The sequence below is a fragment of the Peromyscus eremicus genome, chromosome 10 (assembly GCF_949786415.1).
Source record: "Peromyscus eremicus chromosome 10, PerEre_H2_v1, whole genome shotgun sequence".
Lineage (NCBI taxonomy): Eukaryota > Metazoa > Chordata > Mammalia > Rodentia > Cricetidae > Peromyscus > Peromyscus eremicus.
In genome coordinates, this window is record NC_081426.1 from 58287704 (window position 1) to 58315318 (window position 27615).

At 41.9% G+C, this 27615-nt stretch overlaps 1 protein-coding gene across 1 annotated transcript in view; it reads left to right on the forward strand.

The window, feature by feature from the left end:
- Window positions 1-27615, forward strand: part of N4bp2 (NEDD4 binding protein 2) — a 68789-nt gene that overhangs the window by 13841 nt on the left and 27333 nt on the right. The window contains exons 4-10 of the mRNA XM_059275920.1: window positions 5515-5582; window positions 7362-7710; window positions 11452-12613; window positions 15370-15494; window positions 16664-16752; window positions 21653-21729; window positions 26186-26341. Of these exons, the coding sequence (XP_059131903.1) occupies window positions 7482-7710; window positions 11452-12613; window positions 15370-15494; window positions 16664-16752; window positions 21653-21729; window positions 26186-26341 (1838 nt within the window). The 5' untranslated portion in view covers window positions 5515-5582; window positions 7362-7481. The remainder of the gene's footprint in view (window positions 1-5514; window positions 5583-7361; window positions 7711-11451; window positions 12614-15369; window positions 15495-16663; window positions 16753-21652; window positions 21730-26185; window positions 26342-27615) is intronic.

Consider the following 27615-nt stretch of genomic DNA (forward strand, 5'->3'; position numbering starts at 1 on the left):
AACAGCATGACCAAGGCAACTCTTCTACAAGAAACCATTTAATCGGGAACTTGACAGTTTCAGAGGCTTAGTTCATTATCATGGCAGGGAGCATGGCTTTGGGCAGGGTGGTGATGGAGAAGCAGCTGAGAGTTACATCCTAATCTGCCAGCAGGGAGGGAGAGGGGCTGGGGTGGGGATAGAAACAGAGCCTGCTGGGCCCAGTCTACACCTCCTAACCCTCTAATCCTTTTCAGATAGGGCCACTCCCTAGTGACTGTAGCATTCAAATATTTGAGCCTGTGCAGGTGCGTTCTTATTCAGACCACCACATTGCCTAAAATTCTCTCTTACTGAGTAGAATGAGGAACCTTGTTTCTACTTAGCAGTAAAACAACTCAATTTTAGAAGGAGCAAGCTCCCAGCACTCGGGAGGCAGAGGCAGGCGGATCTCTGTGAGTTCGAGGCCAGCTTGGGCTACAGAGTGAGTTCTAGGAAAGGCACAAAGCTACAAAGAGAAACCCTATCTCGAAAAACCAAAAAAAAAAAAGAAAAAAAAAAGGAGCAAGTAATGCAAATGGACGTTGCTTCAAAGAAGATCCACAAGCGGTAATGTACATATAACCTTGAACATATTAAGCCAGACTAGGTAAATCTAAATAAAATTGCTGTAGTTGAAAAGAAGAGCAGTAACAGGTCCTGGTGAGAGTGGAGTGAAGTTGGAGCCCTTGCACATTGCCAGGGGATGGCAGTGACGCACCTCCAGGAAAAATAGTCCAGTGGTTCCTCAAAGGGCACTTACCATCTGACTCAGAATTCCATTTTCAGAAATATGAAAACATGTAACTACAAAACTCGTATTCAGGAAGGTTTAGAAGGGGGCTGGAGAGATGGCTCAGTGGTTAAAAGCACTGGCTGCTCTTCCAGAGGACTCAGATTAATTCCAAGCACCTACATGTTGGCTAACAACTGTCTCTAATTCCAGTTTCTGGGACTCAACGTTCCCTTCTAGCCTCCTTGGGCACTGTACACATGTGGTACACTTAGGAACTTGCAGGCAAACACCCATGCACATAAAATAAATATTTAAAAAAGAATGCTTAGAGTAAGAATATGTATTATAATCAAAAAGGTATTCAAATTTCCATCCTTTGGAAAGTTGTTAAATAAGATACAGTGTGTTTGGACCATAGCCTGTTGCTTAGCAACAAAGTGAATGAAGTGCTGCTGTCATAGGCTACAACTTGGGTGAAGTTTGAAAATGTAAAGCGAAACAGAACGCAAATGTGATGAAAAGCCATATTGCATGGCTCCATTTACACAGTGTCCCTGAGTGGCAGTCTCCATAAACAGATTTGTGGTTGACAGGGGTGAGCGGGGAAACGGGATGGAGTGCTCATGGGTGAGGCTATGTTAGGAATGTTCTGGAATTAGGTTGTCGTGGCAATTGTACAGTTCCGTAAATATACTGAAAAACCTGAATTGTGTGCTTTCAATTCCAATGGTAAATTTTAGACTAGTGGAGTTGCACCTGCCTAGTATATGTGAGGCCCTGGGTTTAATCCTTTGCACCACAGACACCAAAAACCCAAGCAATAAATTAGAAAGAAGAAAGAGGCTGCAGAGGTGTATCTCAGCAGTTACCAGTACTTGCTGCTCTTGCAGAGACTCAGGGTTTGGCTCCCAGCACCATTCTGTGCAGTTTACAACCACCTCTATCTCTAGTTTAAGGAGTTCTGACACACTCTTCTGGCTTCTGAGGGCACCTGCATGTGCGTGGTACACATATAGACAACTAAGCACAAACACACACACACACACACACACACACACACACACACACACACACACACAGGTATAAATAGAAAGAAAATACCCTAAATCAGTGGTTCTCAACCCGTGGATTATGACCCCCTTGGAGATCGAATGACCTTTTCCAACGGACCGTTGGAAAACACAGATATTTACATTAAGATTCATAACAGTAGCAAAATTACAGTTATGAGGTAGCAACAAAGTAATTTTATGGTTGGGGTCACCACAACATGAGGAACTGTATTAAAGTGTCATAGCATTAGAAAGGTTGAGAACCACTAGCTAGTGAATTTTATGATACATATATTATGTTTTAATAAAGATGATATAATAATAGGTAATTGGGAGCCCACACACTTAAAAGTATGTCCAGATAAGAGGATGCTATCTTTAATCCAGGTGGAGATAATGAGAATTGGTTGGATTACCAAACGTACCTTTTCTTTTTTACATGTTTTTTCAAGACAGGGTCTCACTATGTAGCTTTGGCTGTCCTGGAACTCACTACGTAGACCAGGCTGGCCTCAAACTCACAGAGATACCCCTGCCTCTGCCTCCTGAGTACTGGGATCAAAGGTGTTAGCCATTGTGCCCAGCTACCAAACGTATTTTGAATTTTGAATTAGCAGGTTTTGCAAAGTGCTTGAGATATGAATTGTGAGGGAAAAGGGAGTCAGGAGCTGCTTGTGTGGTACCAGCTTCCAGTCCCAGCACTCTGCCAGGAGGAAGCCAGCTGGGCCTGTGGAGTGAGATACTGTTTTAAAACAACAACGAAATGACTATTACGTTTTGTTTTCGGCAGCTGGCATTATCCTTAGCTGAGATTTACACATGCCTGGCTTGGATGTTTATTGAATACTGTGTATGTCTGAACTGGAGGAGAGAGTTTAAGGGAGGAAGGATTGCTGCTGCTCCTTGTTTCAGAGGTTTCTAGCAGCACACTGGCTCTTTTGCTTGTGGGCACTCGGGTGAGGCAAAAAACCATGGCTGGAGCATGTGGAGAGCAGAGCAGTTTTCTCCCTGGAGTTGGGTGAATCAGATAGGGAGACAGGAAGGACTAGGGCCAGACAGACTCTTTATGTCACACCTGGTAGAGTGACCTACTTCTGCTTCCTCCAAACAAGTTCCACCTCCAGGTCCACTGTCCAATGGTTAATCCATTCGTGTGTTGATCTTGATTACGTCAGAGCTCTTGTGATCTAGTCACATCTCAACCATCAGATCTACCAGCTGAGGATCAAACTCAGTGGGGAGTTTGATGTCAAAGCCAGGAAGAGTTGCTTGTTAAATTAGAACATGGTAATTTGTTAGCATGTTGTTTGGGTTTTAGGCAATTAGGTTGAATGAAACCACCTAAGAGTAGATGAGGCAGACAAAAAGAGGTCTGAAGACTGAATAAGCCTTGGCCACTCCATTGTTTCAAGGGGAGAGATAAGAAACCCCCGAGAGTGGTAGTGTCCTCTAGGAGACTGATCTCAGGATGAGTGGATCAGCTGTGAAAAGGTAAGGACTGAGAAATGAACTTGAGATCTAGATTTTCCTGACTTTTCCTCTCCCTCTGCTTGCTGCTGCTCCTACCCGCTTTGATACTTGGCATAGAACCCAGAGCAGCCTCATGAACCACTGAGCTGTGTTCCTAGCTAAATCCTCTTTCTACTGGTTGCTAACATACAGAAATACAGGTGGAGCTGGGGTAGAACATTGTTCTGCAAGCCTGAAGGTCTGAATTGGATCTGTGGAACTCATGTAAGGTAGAGGGAGATAAACTAACTCCACATGTGGATCGTGGCACACCCACCCCTACCCTCACTTCTCAAGCACACTTAATAGTAACAACAGCAATATAGTTATCAAAACATGCCATCAACCTTGCTAAAATACCTGATGAATTCAGTGCTCTATAATGATAGTTCTGTATACGTATTTCTTTTACTTAGAACATTTTTATTTTTTCCTGGCTTTTTGAGACATAGCCTAGCTGTCCTGGAATTCACTCTTTAGACCAGGCTGGCCTGGAACTCACAGAGATCTGGCCTGTCACACCTGGCTTTTTTCCCCAAGAACTTTTATTTCCTTTCCAGCCTGCATGCTGCCTGTGACCTCTGATACAGTGTAGTAAGGAAGTGAGCGTAGCAAGCATCTGCTTTTCTGTTTGCAGAAGGAAAGCGTCAGCAGTTTACAGCTCAGTGGAGGCATTGTAAGTGCCCTCATCATTTCCTTCTACTTCTGGTTTGTTCGAGTTAGTGTGAGCACCTGTGGGTGTTTTTTCAAATCGGTGCTCTGTGCACAGTGAGTTGATTGTGTCATTTTTTCCCTTTGTTTTGTTAATACCAGAATGGTATTGATTGAATTTTCAAACATTAAAAGAGTCATAGTAATAAATTGGTGCCTTGCATTTGTATGTCACTAATGTAACTGAAGTGGTTGAAGTTTGCATATAAAGTGTCCAGAGGGCTCTCGTGTTAAAGGCCTCGTCCCTAGCTGGTGGACATGGGCTTAGAGAGGTGATTGCATCACAAGGGCTTTGATGTAGTCAATGGATCTGTTCACTGGTCAGTTCATAATTTGGCATTAATTAAAAAGGGTGGAAACCAGGAAGTGGGTCCTGGTTGGAGGAAGTAGGTACTGAGCAGGGAGGCAGCATCCCTGTGAAGGTGGTCCCTGCACTTCTCACTTCCTCCTCCAGAAGCTGGCGGGAAGCAGCCTCCCTGTCACTGTCATGGCTGTCTGATCTGCCTCATCCTAGGGGCCATAGCAATGGAGCCATTCGACAGGAGCTAAACCCCGACACCATGACTCAAAATAAATAATTCCTCTCTAGTTTATTGCAAGTATTTTGTCACAGTGACCAAAAGAGCAGCTTATCTGTTACTGTCTCAATATATGTTTGCTTTAGTGAGATAACCCTATAATTTACTAATGTAGTGTCTTTGCGGGTTTCATTTTCATGGCTTGGCTCACTGGCCAGTGAGCTCCAGGGCGCTTTCTTCTCTTTCCTTCTCTGCTCTGGGAGTTTAAGCAACTGTACTATGCCTAGCTTTTTATGGGGTTCTGGGGACTGAAGTCAGGTCCTTATGCTGGTGCCTCAAGCTTTTTTCAGATTGACCTATCTTCCCCAGCTCCAAGACTTGGTCCTGTTGACTTATTGATCGGTTAAAAAATTATGTTGCTCACGTTCCAAGTGTTTGAAGGTTCTCCTGTTGTCTTTCTGTACTGATTTCTGGTTTGTTTCTTTGCAGTTAGAGAGCATACAGACTCTCAGTTCTTTGAAGCTCGTTAAGACTTGTTATGTCTTGTAGGTTATGGTTTATCGTGGTAACTTCTGTGTGCGTTTGAAGGAATGTCTGTTCTGCCACTGTGAAGAGGAATGTTCCATGAATGTTCTTGACTAGATCCCTAATTGTTTGTGGTGTTGGGCTCTGTATTCTTGGGTACTGTCTAGTTGTTCTACAAACTGCTGATAGTGTGGTACTGATATCTTGACTAACGTGAAATTTGTTTACTTTTCCTTTTAGTTCTGTCAGTTTTGATCTTTGCTGTTTGTGGTCACGTTTTTGATGCAGACACATTTAGTGATGTTATCTTTTTCTGGTGGATTAGTCCTATTATTACACAGTGACCTCTCTTGTGCCCTCTGATAATCTTTGCTCTAAATTCTACTTACATCTGATATGATATGTAAAAAGTAATTTTCTTTAATTTTAATTAATTTAAATTTAGGCACATGTGGCTGGTGGCTGTCATATTACTGGAAGTGGAGGCAGCTATGACACAGATTTAATGAAAAGGTAAATTTTATAGTATGTTAAAGATGTCAAGGGCAGCGAGTTGGTTAGCTGGAAAGGGGAGATGGAGACGGACGGTCGGAGTGGGATAGTTGACTTTGGATAGTCAGGAAAGAGATCCTTGAATATGACACCTGGAAAGAGAACACAAATTTTAGAGTGAGAATCACCAATGCTCATATCTTATGGGAAGAGTATTTCAAGGCTGGCAGGGAGGCAGGCCATTGAATGAACTTGAGCTTTTACTCTGAATGTAAAACCCTGATCCACGCTGACTGGGTTTTGTGAAGATTTCTGTGGCTGATATGTTGAAAATAGACTCTAGGGACTGTGCTGCCCTGGGGACAAGTTAGGGGAGAGGAATGTAGGAGCAAGTTAGGGGAGATTTTGGGAAAAATATCAAGGCATTTCGGAGGTTTTAAAGAGATGATTAATTTTAGAGATGATATGTTGGAGCTGTTTATTAGACATATCCAAGCAGAGAAAACAAGTAGACTGTGGATGTACTCCAGATCCACAAGTCCCTCCCCTTGTGGAACTTAATCCTACGGGATAGGATAGTAGGCACATTGGTAAATAAACGCAGTAAGCGAATAACATACTAGAAGATAACAAACATGTAGGAAGAAAATGCAAGGAAGAAATGAAGTATGGCTTTGAGGGGAGTGCGGATGCAGCTCAGTTAGTAGAGTGTTTGCCTAGCATACACAAAGCCCCGGGGTTTGATCCTAGCACCACATAAAACTGGAGGTGGAGGCAGGAGGATCAGAGGTTCAGAGTCATTCTTGGATGTATAGGGAGTTCAGGGTCACCTGGGCTACATGAGAAGATTTGTTGTACTGAATTCACAAAATGGTCACATTTGAGTAATAATAAGGTGGTGAGAAAATCCATTTTATAGATACCTGGTAGAAAAGTGGGTAGAGGGAGCCAGAGTGTAAAGGGTCCCAGGTTGGAGCATGGCTGAAACGTTTGAAGAGGAGCAAAAGAGCCAGGAGGCTGTGCTTCAGGTGGCAAGTCAGGGGCGGTTAGGGGATGGTGGGACCCTGGTGGCAAGGGTCTGCATGACGCGCTTCTTTAGTGGCGCTCTATCCTGAGTGAGATGGGAAGTCAGGGACAGTTAGCAGAAGGAAGGTGTCACACAGCCTGTGAATTAGCTGTCACTGCCGGTGTTAAGTAGACTGAAAGAAAAAGAACGGAAGTGGAGTGATTGGTTAGTCTGGTAGTGTGATCTAGTAGAAAGGCTGTGATGTTAAGTCTGGGGTGACGGCAGTGGAGTAAGGAGAAGCACATTTGAGGAACTGCATTGCCGGGTTGTCTTTCCACCTGGACGAGAGGCAAGGGTTATTCCAAGATTTTGACCTGAGCATCTAGAAGGTTAGAGTTACATTAACTGAGATGGAAGAACCAGGAGAGCAGGTTTGAAGGGGTGATTGGGGGCTCAGTCTCGGACAGGTCAAGTTTAGGATGCCTATTAGATATCTGAGTAGAAGTGTTCAATGGGTGTTCTGGTCATGTTTATGAGCCCTTTTATGCCTAAGAGATTAAATAGTGATATTAAAACAGTACATTATTATTTAGAACTATGTTAGGCTATATTGTGATTTTAGTTTTTAGCGTGTCCAACCCTGACAAAACTGGAGTGCTTTGGGGATAAACTGACGTGTTTTGACCTTGCTGCCAGAGTCAGTGGTACTTAGAGTTACACAGAGATGTCATTCCATCTTAGAAGTGGAAATATAACTACGTAGTCTGAGTATTTTTACTTGCTTTCTATTTTAGGTCCTATTACTACTGGATTTGCAAGATTTTTAATACAATTTTTTCTTTGAATTATGATTTAAATGTCAAAAACCTTTAAATTTTTTTGAAAAGGGCAATATTGTAGTTTTGGAAGTCAGAATGCCAAGGAAAAGGAAAAATCTTGGGGGCAATCCTTTTCGGAAGACTGCAAACTCTCAGGAAGTTGTCGTATCCCGTGTTGCTAGTCCTGAGGAGCCAACCACTACTCTTCCTTCCAAGAGTGAGACAAAAATTGATCAGGAAGAACTCTTCACCAGTATCTCAGAGATGTTTTCTGCTCTGGATCCTGATGTAGTGTATTTGATGCTTTCTGAATGTGATTTTAAAGGTGAGAAAAGTTGAGTTTGAATCCTTTGCATCTTATAAGAAGACTTCATGTTCTATACCATGATGAATAGCAATGCAGAAAAATGATATTTTGTTTATTGTATGTTAAGTATCTCCCATAGACAAAGGTATTAAGTTTGGTATCACTAGAGACATGAAAAATAGAGATGCTTTCCACTGTAAAGAAATGTACTGTTGTAGATGTAAGAGGCACGAATACAAATAGAATCTACACTTCATTCTCTCTTATCTCTAGACAGGTTGGTGCTATTAACATCTTTGAGTTTGTTTGCCTTATTTGTTAATGAGAAATAATAGTATGTATCGAATAGGGTAGGACTTTTTTGGTGAGGATTAAAGGTTTATTTTGTTGTTTGATTTTGGTAAAGACTTCAGTATAGTGTACTATAAATACCTGTAATAAATTGTTTAGAAGTATGTTTGTAGGCAAAAAGAACTCTTAAGTTGCCTGAGTGGATAAAAGTTAATATTGTTTTTGGCTATGGTTATTATAAGATAAGATCATTCTAGATTTGAAGGTCTTGCTAATGCCTGGTAAACTGACATTCTACATCTTTGTGTGAGCTGCGATGTGAGCATGTCTCTCCTGTTATGATATGTACCAAAACCCAGGGTTCATTTGGTGCTCAGAAATGATAGCAGGTAGTGTGCTGTAACTAATACACTTATTTCCTAATTTTGTTGTCTTTAACTTTTATCTGTAGAACATACATGTATAAGGCAGTGAGGAATTACAACCATATTATTCTATGTCCTAACAGACTCATTTCTCTTTTTCAGGATCTCCTGTAGACCTTCTTTGTAAACACTTGATGTTATGAATACTTTGAATAATAGCATTGATGGCATTTTATAGTCTGCCTTTAGCTTCTCTTCTTAGACCCAAAGCTTTATTTCTTGCACCACAGGTTAAGAATAATTTTCTGGCCAGGTGGTGGTGGTGCATGCCTTTAATCCCAGCACTTGGGAGGCAGAGCCAGGTGGATCTCTGTGAGTTCGAGGCCAGCCTGATCTACAGAGCGAGATCAAGGACAGTCAGGGCTACACAGAGAAACCCTGTCTCGAAAAACAAAAAAAACAAAAAAACAAACAAACAAAAAAAAAGTTTTCTGGGGCTTGAGAGATGGCTCAGTGGTTAAGAGCTCTGACTGCTCTTCCAGAGGACCTGGGTTCAATTTCCAGCAACCACATGGCAGCTCACAACTGTCTGTAACCCCAGCTCCAGGGAACCTGATACCCATGGCAAAACACCAATGTACTTAAAATAAAAATTAATATATTAAAAAAAAAGAATAGTTTTCTGGTCTTGGAAATATACTGCTAAATTACCTACCAGTGAGGTATGCCGGTATGTAACACCACCACAGCCTTCTCAGCATTGTGAATAATTATTTTAAGGTCTTCATAGGAATAAAATTGTGCCTTTTCTTAATTTTTTAAAATGAAGAATAATGTTGAATATTTTTATATTTGAGGTTTTCTCATATTTTATATAAATTATTCATTTAGTTTTTAAGATTATTTTTATATCATAGTTTTAGATTTTCTAGCAGTCTGTTTAAGACTTCTTTCTAATGATAATTACCTCTGTATCTTGGTATTGTACTTTATACTGCTGTTCTTATAAATATGCTAGTTCTCTGGTTGGTCATTTTTGGTTTATCTGCGGTGTAGGGTTTTGGCTTTTCTTCCGTTTGCTTTTTCAACCCTGTACTTTGTTCTGGTGTTTCGGCTTCTTGTCTTTGCAGTTTTGCTCTGTGCTCCTAACTGACCTCTCTGCCAGGCTTGCCCTCCAACCCTCTTTGTTTTCTCTTAAGGGAACATTAATTGGGTGCTTGCTAGGTGCCAGTCCTTGGGCACGGCACTTTTCATGGATTATCTCATTTAACCCCACAACAACCCATGAGGTAGGTGTTTTTATTGTCCCCGCATTACAAACAAGGTCAGCTCAGTGAGGTTAGCCAGCTTGTTTGAAGGGTCATACCGACCACGTAGAGATTGAATGATGGTGTTCTGACTCCACAACAGAGCTGGGTCCTGTGTTCTGTGCTTTTTCCGTCTTTATCTTCCTTTAGACAAAACAGTTCAAAACGGAAACAAAATAAAAAAGACCTCCAAATTTCACTTAAAGATTCCTTTTTTCTTTTCTTTTTTCTTTTTTTTTCTTCGAGGCAGGGTTTCTCTGTGTAGCTTTGGAGCCTGTCCTGGAACTCACTCTGTAGACTAGGCTAGCCTCGAACTCACAGAGATCCGCCTGCCCTTGCCTCCTGAGTGCTGGGATTAAAGGTGTGCGCCACCACCGCCGGGCAAGATTCCTTTTTTCTTGTGGTGCCTGTTGTCAAACCCGGGGCCTCAAGCATTCTGACCAGCGCTCTGCCGCTGAGCAGCATCCCTAGCTCTCCATGTGGAAACCTTACAACGAGAGCTCAGCATTGGAGTCAGACACAGCGGCCTGCTCTGTTACTGCGTCCCTTGGGTCCAGTTCCTAATGCTTCGTTGAGCCTCAGTTCCTTTAAGCTTTCTAGGATGGTGGTAGATCTTCAGTGTTAATGGAAGACTCAGTGAGGTGATCTGTAATGCTCCGTGCCCAAATGCTGTGGCTGGTAGTTTTCCTTCCTACATTCCCTTAGAAAACCAAGTGTGCCATCCAGGACCCTCTCAGTTCTACTCATTCTCCTCCAGTTTTTTCTCCCTCCTTTATCCACTGCACAGAACCCTGGGGGCTAACTCTCCGCCCAACTTCTGCGAGTACTTGAAACAGGTTTTATATTTTCTTTTTGAGACAAGGTCTCACTGTGTAGCCCTCTGCTGTCCTGGATCTCTCTATGTAGACCAGGCTGGCTCACAGAGATCCACCTGCCTCTGCCTTCCGAGTGCTGGGACTAAAGGTGGTTTTGTATTTTCAAGCTTGGCTTTAACTTTTGCCCTGTTTGGCAATTTGATTTTTAATCTTCTAAGTGCCAGATCATATATTACTTTATGTGAAATCTTTCCTGTTCTCCTATCACTATAGTATTTCTACGTTATTAGAAGTATACACTGCTTAATTTATATTATGATATATTTTAATGTACATGTCTTTATAGTCCATTTGAATTTTATAAAATCCTTTGTATTAAAAATATGCCTTCATTTTTGTGCAAAGTTTTTCTGATGCATATATATATATGGTTTGTTTGTTTTTTTTTTGAGACAGGGTTTCTCTGTGTAGCTTTGCGCCTTTCCTGGAACTCACTTTGGAGACCAGGCTGGCCTCGAACTCACAGAGATCTGCCTGCCTCTGCCTCCCGAGTGCTGGGATTAAAGGCGTGCGCCACCACCTCTCGGCTTGCATATATTTTTTTATGTTGTGAAAAACATAGTGTGGACCATGTAAATGAATAGATTTACTAAGAGAATACATATTTAAAATATTTTATCCTTAATAGGACATCCACTAGGTAAATAATTGTTGAATGAATCAGCTGACTTTAGGACCTTTATAAATGACCCTAATACATGTAGTCTTTGTTTATACTCATTAAACTGATCAAAGATTTTTAGTTGATAGTAGTTTATTACAGTTTGAAAGAACACCATTCCATGGCTCTGTCTCTGATACTTAGCTAACGTAGATTTTGATTTCCTAGAGTAGTGTTAATTTTCCAAAGATGACCTGGATACTGATACATTTTCAGTGTGTATATGCATTTTTGCTGTTACTCTTATTGTTCTCATGCAGTTGAAAATGCCATGGACTGTCTGCTAGAGTTGTCTGCAGCGGATGCCAAGATGGAAGACTCCCTTTCACCAACGGCTGCTTGTGAGGACAAGCCAGGCGTGTCAGGACGTGCGGTGATGGAGATGCAGCCTCCTGCAGAGGAGAGTGAAGACTCAAAACTGGATTCATTTTTGGATATGCAGCTAACTGAAGACTTGGATTCCTTAATACAGAATGCTTTTGAGAAATTGAATTCTTCCCCTGATGACCAAGTATATTCATTTTTGCCTTTGCAAGATGCTAAGAGTTTTAATGACTCTTCTTCTACCTTTATGAATTCAGATTCAAGTGGTATGACTTCTGTTCTTTCTGTACAGAATACGGGGTCAAACAATGAAGTTCTCCAGAGTTCTGCTGCTTCGCTAGGTTCAAACCCACTAACTTCACCTTCAGTTTTGAATGCGCCTGAAAGTTTTCCACAGGGGAGCACGCTGGCGTTAGAAGGGAGCTTCCCCGAAGACTCTCCTCTCACTAGCTCTTTAAATCCAGCAAATGGCTCTGTTGGGGGTTGTGGCAATTTTAACCAAAGACCAAAAGACCTTTTAGAACCTGAGTGTCCTAGTGCACAGCGTTCTCAAGCCCTCGTAGATTTGGGTTCCAGTGAACCTCAGGTTCCTTCAAATCTTCCTCTGCAAAGTCCAGGGCGTGACTTACCAGGTGCAGATGGGGACCAAAAGTCTGCCTCTGTGCCTGATGTTTTTGTGCCCTCTGAAGGATTTGGTTTCAAGCCACACAAACATCCTGAACTGCCACCAAAGGGGAAGGACATGAATTACTGCCCAGTCCTCACCCCTCTCCCTTTGCTCCTCCCCCCTCCGCCGCCTCCACCTATCTGGAACCCCATGATTCCTGCTTTTGACCTCTTTCAAGGCAACCATGGCTTTGTAGCGCCTGTTGTGACCACAGCTGCACACTGGAGACCTGTCAACTACACGTTCCCACCCTCCATTATCTCCCACACTTCCCCTACGAAGGTATGGAGGAACAATGAGGGAGCAAGCGCTTACCAAGTGCAGGAGGCCCCCGTGGCCCAGCCCGCCAGGAAGAAGACCACGGCCTATGTGGGCTTAGTGCTCGTGCTTCTCAGAGGGCTGCCAGGCTCGGGGAAGTCCTTTCTGGCAAGGTAGGAAGTTTGATTGGCATCTTCTCGAAAGAATAATGCATGAATTTGTACAGCTAACATGAATATACAGAATACTTTGTAAACAGGTGGTTAATAACGCAAGTATTTTTTCGTTGCCATTTCTTCTAAGATAATATTCGTTGGCTGGGTAGTGGTGGTGCATGTCTGTGATCCCAGCACTTGGGAGGCAGAGGTAGGCAGAGGTAGACAGATAGACTCTGAGTTTGAGGCCAGCCTGATCTACATACTGAGTTCCAGGACAGCTAGGGATGTTACACAGAGAAATTCTGTCTTGAAAAACAAAACCAAAAAATACTCTTTTCTAAAAGTTGTTATTGAAATCTTTTCTCAGAACATCTTTGACAGATAAAAGAAAAAAATTAAGGATAGTTTTAAGATTCTGAGACTATGAAATACCTTTCTGTGGATGAGAGCTAATTTGAATGGGAGAAAGATGAGTTTAACTTTGTTTATGGGGTATAAAAGCCAGACTTGAAAACTAAGAGAAATTGTCAGGCATGGTAGCGCACACCTTTAATCCTAGCACAAATTTCAATCCCAACACTCAGGAGGCAGAGACAGTAAGATACCTGGGTTCAAGGCCAGCCTGGTCTACAGAGCAAGTTCTACGCATAGAAGCCCTGTCTCATAAACAAAACAAAACAAAACAAAAAAAAAACCAAACCAATAAAACAACAAAAATAAAATGCCTCACAAAAAACAAATGAAACATGATTATAAGGAAGAAAGAAGAATAGTGGTTATCACAACCCAAGGATTTTAAACTTTTTACTTTTGATTTTTGAGACAGGGTCTCACTCACTGTGTAGCCTTGACTAGCCAGGATCTTATACAGACCAGGCTAGCCTTGAACTCACAGAGTTCTGTCTCTGACTCCAGAGTGTTCGAATTAAAGCTTTATTTTGTTAGAAATAGTTAGAAATAGCCCTGTAATTATGGCTTCAAAGGTGTTTGTTGTAGCTAGAGTTTTCCTGCCTGGCCACAGTCAGGACAAATCTCACTCACCCGCCAGTCCCACAGCCGCTCAGACCCGACCAAGTAAACACAGAGACTTATATTATTTACAAACTGTATGGCCGTGGCAGGCTTCTTGCTAACTGTTCTTATAGCTTAAATTAATCCATTTCTATTAATCTATACCTTGCCACGTGGCTCGTGGTTTACCAGCATCTTCACATGCTGTTTGTCATCGTGGGGGCTGGCAGTGTCTCTGACTCAGCCTCCCAGAATTATTCTCCTCGTCCCGCCTATACTTCCTGCCTGGCCACTGGCCAATCAGTGATTTATTTATTGACCAATCAGCAACACACTTGACATACAGACCATCCCACAGCAGTTCGTTAATAGTATTGCTTCCTTAGTTCCTCTCCAGAGCCCTTGGCCCTTAAACTTTAAGATGTATTTTCTTTTTTTCCTCCTGAATTGGAATTTATTTTTGTAGCCATTGACTTTTTATTTGATTTAGCAATAGCATGGGGGGAGGGAGTGTGTTTTTAGAGGGTTTTGTATTCCAGTTTGTTCTCAAACTCACAGATACTGTACTCCTGCCTCTAAACTCTCAAGGGCTGGGATTACAGGTGTGTGCCATCATAGCTGATTTATGTGGTAATAGGGATCAAACCCAGGACCCTGTGCATGGTAGGAAAGCATTCTACCAATTGAGCTACATCTCTAGGCCCAATAATAGCAATATAAAGTAATTTAATGTTACCTTTTTTCTTTTTTCGAGACAGGGTTTCTCTGTGAAACAGTCCTGGCTGTCCTGGAATTCACTCTGTAGACCAGGCTGGCCTTGAACTCACAGAGAGCTTCCTGACTCTGCCTCCTGAGTGCTGAGATTAAAGGCTGTGCCACCACCGTCCAGCTGTTACTTATATTTTGTATTAAAAGTATTAATATAAAGTCAGTTACGGCAGTTGTTTGTGAAATGAATGGGAATGAAAGTAGTACTTTGAAAGGTGTAGATCGTAGAGCTAGGTTTCAGGGTCAAAGCCGAAGTGTGGTTTTGAGAGAGGGAACAGAAGTTTTTGCCATAGAATAGGAGCTGTCTATCTGTTTATAGAAATAAGTAGGATTATGGTCCATAACATTAAGTTAGCATTAGCATGTGACATGAGGAGACCTGATAGAACAGCAAGGTTTTGGGATTTATTGAAAAGGTCATGCTAGCTAGCTTGCTCCAGGCATCTCCCGTCTCCATCTTCCAAGCACTGGAATTACTGGGAGGCTGCTGTACCCACACAGCATTTTTCCATAGGTCCTGGACATCTGAACAGCCTTCATGCTACATGACCCGTAGTTTATACTCACAGCTATATTTCAGAGAGCTCAGACCCGTGCTTGTTGCAAAGGAGAAGAGCACCAGTGTGCTGGCCATGTCTACAGTCTCAGCACTGGAGAGGTGAAGGCTGCAAGATCAAGTGTTCAGGGTCACCCTTGGTTAGGTCGTAAGTTTGAGGCCAGCCTGGGATGCGTGAGACCTGTTTGATAAAACCAAACCAAACTGTATTCTGAGTAATTTGTATAAAGCAAAATAGACCTATCTTGGCTTAGGTTTTTTTGTTTTTTTTTTTCTTTCCAAGAGTTGAACTTTTGCTTAGAGAATTTCCAGTGCAATTTGTTTGAAATTTATTGTTCCTTTAAATGTTATTACTTAAATTTCTCTTTGAATTATGACCATAAAAGAGAATTTTGGAAGGAAAATTAATGAAAATAATCCCTTTTGTCATTCATAGGACTTTGCAAGAAGATAACCCAAGTGGAGTCATTCTTAGTACTGATGATTATTTTTATATAAATGGACAGTACCAGTTTGATGTAAAGTACTTAGGAGAAGCCCATGAATGGAACCAGAATCGAGGTAAGAGCAGGTGTTAGGTTCTGCATAATATTAAAAGTAGTATAAAGAGAAAGTTTTCTTTAGGATTTGTTTTTTGAGAGACATAGCACTTTCAAAAACTTTGTTTACTCATGACTTGTGGTATTTAACACATGCCACACAAGTGTGCTGTCTCTGAGCTATGGCCAGCCCTAGCCCTAAAGAATTTGTAATTAGCCAGGTGTGGTGGTGCATGCCTTCAATTCCAGCACTCCAGAGGTAGAGGCGAGAGGACCTCTGAGAGGCCAGCCTGGTCTACAGAGTGAGTTCCAGGACAGCCAGGGGCTATACAGAGAAACCCTGTCTCAAAAAAAACAAAAACCAAAAAAAAAAAAAAAAAAAAAAAAAAACAAACCAAAAATGAAACAATAAAATTTTGGGGCAGGAGGACATGTGTTCAGTTCTTAGCCCCCACAGAAAAGTCAGCCCTGGCAGTGTGTGCTTGTAATCTTAGTGCTGGGGAGGTAGGGCCGAGGAGGGCCCTGGGGCTTGCTGGGCAGCCAGTCTAGCCAGATGGGTGAGTGCCAGGTTTATTGAGAGACCCTGCCTCAAAAGTAAGGACAGCACCTGAGCTGGGCAAGGCTGACACATGCACTGGGAGACAGAGCAGGTGGAGCTCTGTGAGTTCAAAGCCAGCCTGGGCTACAGGTCTACAGAGAGACCCATGTCAACCTCACACTCCTGTGTGACACACACACACACACACACACACACACACACACACACACACAGATCTCCCTCTCTTCATTCTCCTTCATAAAGTAATAAATAAAGTTGAATTTTGTGGAGAGGATTGGAATGTTTAGGTTTCACGTAAGCAGTGGGGATCTTGTCGGAAATCCGTCTTCTCTCCTAGTGTCTCAGTAGTAAAGAAAACGACAGTTGTCCATGCATTCTGGTCTGTCCTCTTCCTCCAGGTTGTCCCCTCCCCTCCCTCTGATCTCCACACAAGCTTTATTTGTCAGAACACAAACAAAGTATCACACAACACTGGCCATCTTGGAAATTGGTGACCTTTATTTTTATTACCTAGCCATGGCCCCTCTCTGTCTGTCTGCCTACCAGGAAGTCTAATGTCTAGACTCTCACCACCGTGCCCACTCTGTATTTAATATTATTAAAATGATAACATTTTGTATTGTATTTTTCAGCAAAAGAAGCATTTGAGAAGAAGGTATCTCCAGTAATCATAGATAATACAAACCTCCAAGCATGGGAAATGAAGCCATATGTTGCTTTGGTTTGTACCATAATTTTGTAATATTGGGTTTGGAGTCATTGAAGGGATGTTAATTTCTCCAGTGATTCTCAAGTACTTGAGAATATCTTGGTTTGCCTTGGTTTGGTTTGGTCTTTGGTGAAATGAGAAGAGGAAGACAACCAGTTTGGCTGAGCTTTGCTCTACAGCTAAGTTTACCCAGCTTGAAGATTCCCATGTTCAAATGTTACCTTCCCCTTTTCCTTCCCTCCCTTCCATTGCATCTTCTAGGTGTGCCACTGTGCTGGGTATATAGTAACCTTATCGACTACAGCTGATAAATGAAGCTTTTATTATAGTTTCTTTTTGGGGGGTGATGCAGTCCTCCATTACTAGCACATGCCTTGAACATGGAAGTGGAATTTATGCTTCCTTAGTTGAATGCATACTGCAGTTCCTTTTTACGTCCTTAACATCCAGGCTGTTGTTCATCTCATTTGTTTTACTAACGAAAGGGTCTGCAGTCACTCAGAGATTCACCAGAGATTAGTCTGGCAGCTAATACATTTGAACAAAAAGAGGCTTTATTAAGTAATAGCCAGGACCATGGATACTGGCCAGGTCTGTATCTAAGATTCATGCTTAGAATGTGGCTCCAGATTACATTAGTCAGGGGTTTATAAAGGCAAAGCTCACAAGGCTACTTACTTCCTGCCTTCCTGCAGTCAGAGGTAAAACACATCCTTTTATCACTTCGTAACCCAGGCAGCCTTGAACTCTTGCTTTGTCTGTTTTAGCCTCTTAAGTGCTGGAAGTGCAGGTGTGCTCTGCTATACACAGCTTCCTTTTTTCTTTCTTTCTTTCTTGTTTATTTTTTAAATATGAAGTCTTTATTTATTTAAGATTTATTTATTATGTATACAGTATTCTGCCTACATGTGTCCCTGAAGGCCAGAAGAGGGCACCAGATCTCATGACAGATGGTTGTGAGCCACCATGTGGTTGCTGGGGATTGAACTCAGGACCTTTGGAAGAGCAGTCGGTGCTCGTAACCTCTGAGCCATCTCTCCAGCCCTTTTTTTTTCTTTCCTTTCAAGACAGGGTTTCTCTGTGTGGCCTTGGCTGTCCTGGATCACTCTCTGTAGCCCAGGCTGGCTTCAAACTCATAGATCTGCCTGCCTCTGCCTCCTGAGTGATGGGATTAAAGGCATGCGCCACCAACGCCCTGCTTCCTTTTTTCTTATATGATTGAAAATATTAAAACACTTTTCCATATCAGGCATTACACAGAGAAACCCTGTTTCAAAAAACCCAAACCCAAACCCTACTTTTTCAGTATTGATTTCTTGGTTCTCCCTAACTGTACTCAGACGTATATAAGAGACCCTGCTTCTCACAGAGTGTCAGACTCATTTATTTCTTCATGAAGACTTGGATATGAGGAGATCAGGCTAGGTCTAAAGTGTTAGATTGAAGAGCAAGTCTCAGGCACTGCATTTTGAGCAGAGGTATGGATGAAAAGGAAGGTCTAGCATTACAAAACAAACGAACAACCGGACGAGAATACCTGCCTGCTGGGTGGGGCAGACACAAGCATGCTTGATGGAAAAAGAGCAGGGAAGCGGAGCGGTGCACTGATCGCCACAGCAGTGGCCGTTGGCGTCGGCCAGTTTGTGGTGGGGTGGTCGTTCGGGAGGGGCTGGAGAGAGACTAAAGAAGAAACTGGTGACAGTCTTGGCGACTTTCTGAGACAGGGTTTCTCTGTGTAGACCTGGCTGTCTTGGAACTCACTGTGTAGACCAGGCAGACATTGAACTCACAGAGATCTGCCTGCCTCTGCTTCCCAAGTGCTGGGATTAAAGGCGTGTGCCACCACCCCTTGGCCATAGACTTTTTACAAAAGGAATCTGGTAACTAGCTGGTGCGGGGAAAGTAGAATATGATGAGACAGATAAGTGGATTGTAGCTGGAGAATTTTTCTCCAGCTCCCACCGCCAAGTCCCGCCAGTCCCAGAGCCCACTTATAAAATAAACACACAGACTCTTACATTATTTAAACTCCTTGGCCATTAGCTCAGGCCTATCATTGTCTAGCTCTCACTCTTATATTCAGCCCATTTCTATTAATCTTTACTTTGCCACGTGGCTCATGGCTTACCGGTACTTTACATCTTCCTTGTCTTGGTGGTGGCTCCAGCCAGTCCCCCTTCCTTCTTCCTCAATTCTTCTCTCTCCTTGTTCTGCCTATACTTCCTGCCTGGTCACTGGCCAATCAGTGCCTTATTTATATAGAGCGATATCCACAGCAGTGGATGGTATTTATATATTATGGAATGAAGTCAAAGGAAGAGAAAGATGCACAATGTCTGAGAGAAGAAGGAATGGGTCCAGTGTAAAAGTGCAGTGGTTGATGGGTGTACTATAACTAGAGTGCTGAAACATGGGAGAAGCAGTTGTTGGCCACAGGTTTTAAATTATAACAACATTGAATGAAAATGAGGATAGTATCGATCCATGGTATGGTTGAGGAAAAGGTTTCATTGTAGATATGAGGAAGAGAACAGCCAGAGGCATCTGGAAGAGTCCAGACTGAACATGGCCAGCAGAATAGAGAGGAACAGGGCCCTGAGAGGAAAAGAGAGGAAGAGAAGAGGGGCCAAGAGGCACCTAGCCAAGATGGATGAGTTCATAGGAATTAGAAGGGAGGCCTGGCCTCTGGGTTGGAGAGGTTTAGGGTAGCGGGGCGGGGTGGGTGAGAATAGCTGGGAGGAGCCACAGGTACTGAGTGAGTCTTGTCCTGGTTTCTTTGGTATTTGATGGGTGGATGCATATCTGATAAATATCCAAACTTTAAAACAGTGCCTAAAGTACCCTTTTCTAGAGAGAAGTACTTTTAATACTATTTTTGAGAATCTTTCCAGGTGTTTTCTGTGCATGTACAAATGTGTGAATAATTCCTTTTTCTCCCAAAAGAAAATTGTCTGTTGCCAGGCGATGGTGACACACGCCTTTAATCCCAGCACTTGGGAGGCAGAGGCAGGCGGATCTCTGTGAGTTTGAGGCCAGCCTGGGCTACAGAGTGAGTTCCAGGAAAGGCTCCAAAGCTACACAGAGAAACCCTGTCTTGAAAAACCAAAAAAGAAAAAAAATAGTTTGTCTTACTTTCTCATCAGTTAAAAGGATGGTTCTCTTTCTTTCATTTTAATATAGAATTTTAAAAGTGATGTTTGGGGGTTGGAGAGATGGCTTAGTGGTTAAGAGCACTTGACTACTCTTTCAGAGGTCCCAAGTTCAATTCCCAACAACTACAACGTGGCTCACAACCATCTGTAAATGGGATCTGATTCCCTCTTCTGGTGTGCATGAAGACATTATATGTAAAATACATGAATAAACATCTTTAAGATGACTTGGTGGTGGTACATGGCACACCTTTAATCCCAGCACTTAGGAGCCAGAGACAGGCAGATCTCTGAGTTACGAGGCCAGTTTGGTCTACAGAATGAGTTCCAGGGCTACACAGGAAACCCTGTCTTGAAACAGACAGACAAACAAGAACCATTGTTTGCATTAAACAGAAGTTTTTATTTTATGTGTATATCCTCATTTATTTGGATAAATTCATATTAATAGTCTGACCTTTTCTGTTCTTTTGCTATTACAAATAACAGTTAACTAAAGTATCTTGGCACACATGTATTTGTTTATATCTATCCATGTTTGTTCTCTTTATACAACTATCAGTAACGTAACATTTTGAAGTAAATCCCTGGGTCAAGGAGACTGTAAAATTGCATTTCTTCTTATTACAGTTTATTCCAGTTTCTTAATTCCGACCTACTTTAGCTGTCTAGGGTAGTGTCTTAGTTAGGATTTCTATTGCTGTGAAAAGATACCATGACCACGCCAACTCTTACAAAGGAAAACATGTAATTGAATTGATGGCTTACAATTCAGAGGTTCAGTCCATTATCATCATGGCGTTGTACAGGCAGACACAGTGCTGGAGAAGTAGTTGAGAGTCCTACATCTTGCAGGCAACAGGAAATGGACTGAGACACTGGGTGTTATCTTGAGCATATAAGAGATCTCAACGCCCACTTCCAAAGTGACACACTTCCTTCATAAGACCACACCTACTCCAGCAAAGCCATACCTCCTAATAGTGCCACTCCCTTTGAGGGCCATTTTCTTTCAAACCGCCACAGGTAACTTTAGCTAGGGCTGTAAAGTGAGCCCCGAAGCCTGGGAAGAGGATCCGAGTTTAGAAAGGACTCCTCCTAGATTGAATTTTCTATGTTTCTTCTTGGTTTTTGTGACTGTGCTCTCTGATGTTTGCTAAGAAAATGAATTATAACAAAGTAGAGGATAGGAGCTGGTTCCAGCCCTGGTGAGCCCCGCCTCCTACTCTTTAACTAGAGTCTTCTGCCTTTCAAAGTGCGTGTGTCCCCTTCTCAGGAAGAGCCAGTGTGAGGGTGCTTACTAGGAATTCCAGCTTGTCTACAAAGCAAATTCACGGTCAATCCAGGCTACTTGAGACTTTATCTCAAAACAAACACCCCATACAGCAGGTTAGCAGGAGTGCAAACCCTCCCAATAATCCTTGCCAGCTCTCTAAGGGAGCAGAGAGATTGTTTTTAAAGATTTATTTATTTTTTATGTACACTGGGGTTTTGCCTGCATGTATGTCTGTGCACGGATACCAGATCCCCAGGCGTGAACTGCCATGGGGCTGCTGGGAATTGAACTCGGGTCCTTTGGAAGAGCAGCCAGTGCTCCTAACCACTGAGCCATCGCTTCATCCCCAGCAGATAGATTCTTTATCTGCTGACTAGGTCACCTGTGAGGGGCTTTCATTTCTAATGTGATACGATTTGCAAACATTGCATTTAATTTCATGGAAAAATTATTCACATTGTTCTTTTGTCTTTTCTGTATGTAGTCTCAGAAGCATAAATATAAGGTCCTTTTCCGGGAACCAGACACATGGTGGAAGTTCAAACCAAAGGAACTTGCAAGGTAAAACTTGAAGGTTTTCTGACATAGCTTTTTATTCCACAGCAGTGATTTTTTTTCCTTTATAAATGATTGAGTGAAACAAAACTGATTAGGTTTTGACTTGTCCATTTGAAAATTGGGAACATTTTATGTTGTGTATGTTTTATCTCATTTCAAAATCATTATTTTAAAAATGTTTTTTGTGTGTGCGCGTGTGTATGTATGAATGAGTACAGGCACTCATATGTCACGTCACGTGTGAGAAGGTCAGAGGAGAACTTTGGGGGAGTCAGTTCTCTTCTGTCCCAGGGGTTAAACTCATACCCTCAGGCCTTCAAGCAAGCCTGTGCCCACTGCGCCAGCTTGTGGGCCTTACCCCTACTTTGATGATAAGTCAGGAGATTCATACATAATACACGGCTGAGAAGTCTCCAGTTGTCTTGTGTATTTCCTTGTATAATATGCTAGTATCTAAAGCTAGGACAGCGCCTGGGAGTTGGCACCCGTCAGCCATGTGCTGGAGCTTCTAGAACACTGGAAAGTGGGAGGGAAAGGTCGCAGTTATTTCTCTCCTGCCCTTTGGTTGCTTGTCTTGAATTTTGTTTAAGAGATGAACAGTCAGGCTGGGCGGTGGTGGCGCATGCCTTTAATCCCAGCACTCGGGAGGCAGAGGCAGGTGGATCTCTGTGAGTTCGAGGCCAGCCTGGTGAGTTCCAGGACAGTCAGAGCTGTTACACAGAGAAACCCTGTCTTGAAAAACCAAACCAAACCAACCAACCAACCAAGCAAACAAAAAGACGAGCATTCATTGTTTTTTCCTTTATGATGTGTATTCTTTTAGAAGATTTAACTCAATTTCAGAATAGTTTCTTTGTAATAATTTCAATACTAACTAGGACAGTCTGACTTTAATATATTCACAGTGTTGTATGACCATCACCACTGTCTAATTTGGAAACATTTTTTTTTTTTCCCCACAAAGAAATGTACACCAGCAGTTCCTTCTCCTTTGGCAACCCCTACTGCTTTCTCTCTGGGGGTTTTCCTCTTCTAGATCCTGTTACACATCTGACACTTAGAGAGTTTGCACAGTTTATCATGTTGCAGCATGTCATACTCAATTTCTTTTTGTTGTCTTTTGATATATAGTGGACCTGCTTTCCTGTGTTGTGTTTGGAATTTTTCCATCTGTGTAGATGAGTGGGGTTAACAATCAACTTTCCCCTCCCTGACCTGCCTTGCCTGGTTTTGGTACCATAAACTGAGTATTTCCTCTCAGTTGGAATTTCCTCTATCCCACCAGTCCTCGTGGCCTGGAACTGCGTGACTCTGCCCACCCCTCCCTGCTGAGCTCTGGGGTTTGAGGTCTGTGTCCCCACAACCAGCCCATTGTCACTTCTTAAGTGATCCAAACTTGCTTCATGAGCATGTGTGCTGGGGGCTTGTGAAAGGCTCAGTGGGCAAAGGCACCTGCTCCCAAGCTTGAGGACTTGAATTTGATCCCCAGGGTTCGCATGGTGGAGGGAGAGAACCATCTCCAGCAAGCTGTCCTCTGACCCCCACATGGGTGCAGTGGCGTGTGTGCACTCACACACATACAACACACGTGTATGTGAAACCCCACCGTGTACTGGTCCTGCTCTGTTACTGTGGACTCAGCATTCCTGCTGTCCATACAGATTGCTGTAGTGCTTGCTTTTCTCTTGGTTGCTCTTGTCGGGTAATTTTTGGCAATGGATGGTGAACTCTTCTGATGTGAGATAGTGTGCTGAACTTCCTCTGTTATATTGTCCATCAGTTTCTCTCTGTTGACCCACCTGTGTTTGCTTTATATATTTGGAGGGTAGTTGCTGAAATTCTTAAGAGCTTATCATTTTTGATGTTACTCTAACTAATTGGCTTTTATCCCTTCCCAGGGATTTTTTTTCTTTTGTCTTTAAGATTTTCACACTTTTGCTGTGAAGTCTGGTTTCTACTTAATAAAACTATACCAGCATCCTTTCAGTTAATATTTGAGAAATTTTTCTTTTATACTTTTACTTTCAACATTTTGATATCCTTAATGTTTATGTATTTATTGTACCTAGCATGGCTGGGCTGTAAATTATTTTCTCTGTCTACCTTGCCTTTTTCTTGTGTGTGTGTGTGTGTGGGGGGGGTAAGTGGTGGTGCACAGTGGTTTGGAGGGGGTCTTCTGTAGCCCAGGCTAGCCTTGAACTCCTGATCCTCCTGCCTCCACCTCTCAAGTGTTAGATTTCAGGCAAATACCGTAGTGCTCAGTCCCATCTTGGCTCCAGATGATGAAACAGCTCTTTATGGATATTTTGTTATTGGCCACCTTCTGTCTTAGTGTGCTTTAGTTTGTTTTTTTGAGACAAGGTCTCACTGTGGAGCCTTGGCTGACCTGGAACTCATTATGTAGACCAGGCTGGCCTTGAACTTAGAGATCTGCCAGCTTCTGCCTGCCAAGTGATGGGATTAAAGCCTGTGCCACCATGCCTGGCTTCTATGATTGTTGTTATTTTTAAAAAAAGTTATCCATGTGGAGTTTTTCTCTCATCATGTTTTAGAAATTTGGATGAAATTTAAGTCTGTTTCCTTCTATAGTAATTTCTAAATTATATATGCTTTGTTGATATTCTTTTAGTGGCCACCTTACATGTTTCACTCTGCAAAGCTCAAGTCTAAGTTAAACCACTTTTCTTAGCCTTCCTCCTCACAAACACAAGGACTTATTTGAAAACACTTCCTGTGGTAGTGCCCATTAGCTTCCAGGGTACCATCCTGCGGTTTATCCACGAGGGGTGGGTTTGCTCAAGTCTTTCCTTGTGCTTCGTTTCCCATTGCAGTATAGTTCTTTCTTTAATCGGAGTCTGTCTGCCGGTGTTTACCTTTAAACTTTTCTTTACAGTAAGGGTCTGTGTGTGTGCAACTATGGCTTTTTAAATTTTCATTTGAAATCTTTTTATCATCCCCCTTCTTATAAGACATTTGCTGTATATATTCTGGGGTATCAGCTAGTGTCTGTTGTTGACAGTAACATTTATGTTTTATTTCTATTACTATTGTTAAGTCTTCTCATTCCAATCATTAGTTCCTATTTTTATGACTAGCTTTTTCTTTAATTTTTAGCTTAATGTCACTTCACTTTTCTTTGGTGAGTGACAATTTTAGCATATGTTTCTAGTTATGGATTTATCTTGTTTGACTCCTGAATCGGGACATTTGTGTCATTCATCAGTTCTAGAAAACTCTCAGCATTATCTTTAAATTGCTTTTGTTCATCCCTCTTCTCTTCTTCAGACTTGAATCAGTGGTGTATGAGACCAGTTGTTTGCTCTGGCCTCTATGTCTATGTTTCTTAACCTCTCTCATATTTTCTATCTCTTTGCTTCTCTGTGGTATGAAACCAGACAAGATCGAGGTAGGTAAATATGAAAGCCAGATTTACTCAAGAGGCAAACACTAATATTAGCCTTGAAATTCAGATATAAAGCCTTGAATCTAGACCAAGTTAAGAGAGTTACGACTGATGTGTTTTCAGTAAGAAACCAACTGAAGAGGGACTGAAGATAACACCCCACCTCCTGGCTTTGCAAATCCAGAAAGTACCCTCAGTTGAGACCAACGATTCCCATGTTAGGGTTAACCAACTGCGAATTCATTAACAAAAACACTCCAGTATTCGAGCAAGACTGGAAACACAAATAATAAACTTCATATTTGGCCATCCAGAGACTTAATATGCTAGGAATTTAAAATATTGTTTGAATTTAAAATGTAATAAAATGTGTTTGTTTTGATTTAGCTGGGACATGGTTTTATTATAACAGGAAGGCACTTTGGGACATTTACTCAGAGTCACTATAGTGAGATTACTATTGCTCAGAGTTAATAATGACAGTCATTGTTTTATGAGACTTCTAAATTTTTTTATTTATTTTTTGCAGAGCTTTAGAACAACTTCATTTTAAGGTTATTGAAGCCTTCTTTTGCCTGAATTAGTAGAGTATACCTGGGACAAATTGTGTAGGCTGATTGATAAAATGGCAATTCAAGAGAGCCTGACTAGGCTGGGTGTGGTGGTGGAATCCCAACACCCAAAGTCTGAGGCAGGAGGATCCCAAGTTTCAGGTCGGCAGCCCAGGCTTCATAGCAAGACCACATCTTAAAATAAATGAATACAAACCTCCTGAAACAAAGTGAGACTAAAAAAATTAGGACTAGATAGTACATATTAGGTAAGAAGTTTTGCTATTCTTATATCATCACACATTAGCAATGTGTCGTTAATGGTGCTAGGGATAGAGCTCTGTGGTCAAGTGTTTATCTCGAATGCATAAGACCCTGAGTTCAATCCCCAGTGCCGAATAAAAAGAAAAGAAATGTACTGTTCTCTTGGAGTTTGTGTGTTCTTTTTTTTTCCCCCCTTGGTTGTCAACATTCTTCCCACCTTTCTGTTCCCTGGAATTTTCAGGCGTAATATTCATGGAGTAAGCAAGGAGAAAATCGCAAGAATGCTGGAGCACTACCAGCGTTTTGTTTCGGTGCCCATAATCCTGAGTTCTTCAGACCCAGAGAAAACGGAGCGGATTGAGCTGTGTGCGTACTCTTGTGAGGACAGAAGCGCTGGGTAGGTGTTATAAATATATATATATATATAAAGTGTGTTCTATAGAAAACATTCAGTTTGAAGCTCTGCTTCCTTGTTTGTTTGTTTTTTTTTTTTTGTTTTTCGAGACAGGGTTTCTCTGTGTAGTGTTACGCCTTTCCTAGAACTCACTTGGTAGCCCAGGCTGGCCTCAAACTCACAGAGATCTGCCTGGCTATTCCTCCTGAGTGCTGGGATTATAGGCGTGCACCACAACCTGCTTCGTTTTTTAATGATAACTTTGAAGACTTTTGAAATCCCTTCTATCCGAACAGTTTCACCTGGAGTCAGCAGGGGAAATTAAAATTCATGTGAAAGATGAAAGTTTTTTCCCTTTGAGCTGAGAGTTTGAATCTGTGGTTATACAACGAATACACCTGTATTTTTATTTTTATTTTATTTAGTATTTTCCTTTTTCTCTTAATTGTTTTTGTATATGTCCATATTACTTTCATTTTTTTTTTAGGTTTTAGTGAACGTACTCTTACATTTCCCATAGAGAATTCCGTTAATGTTAGGTAAAGCTTAATAGGAGAGTTGGGACTTTGAGAATTCATAAGATAAAGGAAGATGAGTTGAAAAAAGAATAATTTTGGAAATTATTTTGGAATGACAAGGAAAAGTCATGGAAGTTGAGTGTGTCCAGAGTGTCCAGGATGGTTGTTAAACATTAACAGATGACATCTTAAATGAGAGCTTCCTTATCTTATATGTTTCTGTAATGCCACCACACCCAGCTTCTTTAGTTTTTCTTAATCACACAAATTATGTTGTATTACCGCTCTAGTTGGTGGAGTGAACCTGGGAGAGAGGAGCCTAAAAATGGGGAGACTAAAGTCTCTGCAATAGCCAATTTTATTCAGGTCTTCAGTTTATATTCTGAGGACGTTCTGAGGGCTAAGCCAGGTCATGTGGGCAAAGTTTACTTTTAGTTCAAGTTGGATACAGTTGCCAGGGCAAGGTCACATGAGTTTAGGCTGTACACAGTCAGGACAACCTATACTTGGAAACATCTGAATAATAATAGTAATATTATGGGTAATCTGAAGTAAACCCACTCTTATTTACTACACCTGGGAGGGGCGTAGTGAATAAGAACAGCCTATGTTATGGAGAAACATAGGTTACAAGACTCTTGCCTTGTTTACTTGGTAATTTTTCACAAGATCTCAGAAATATGCTCACACAGCTTCATTTATGTTCTGACAGCGTTGGTTTTGTGACCCTGTAAATCAGTGGTTCTCAACCTTCCTAAT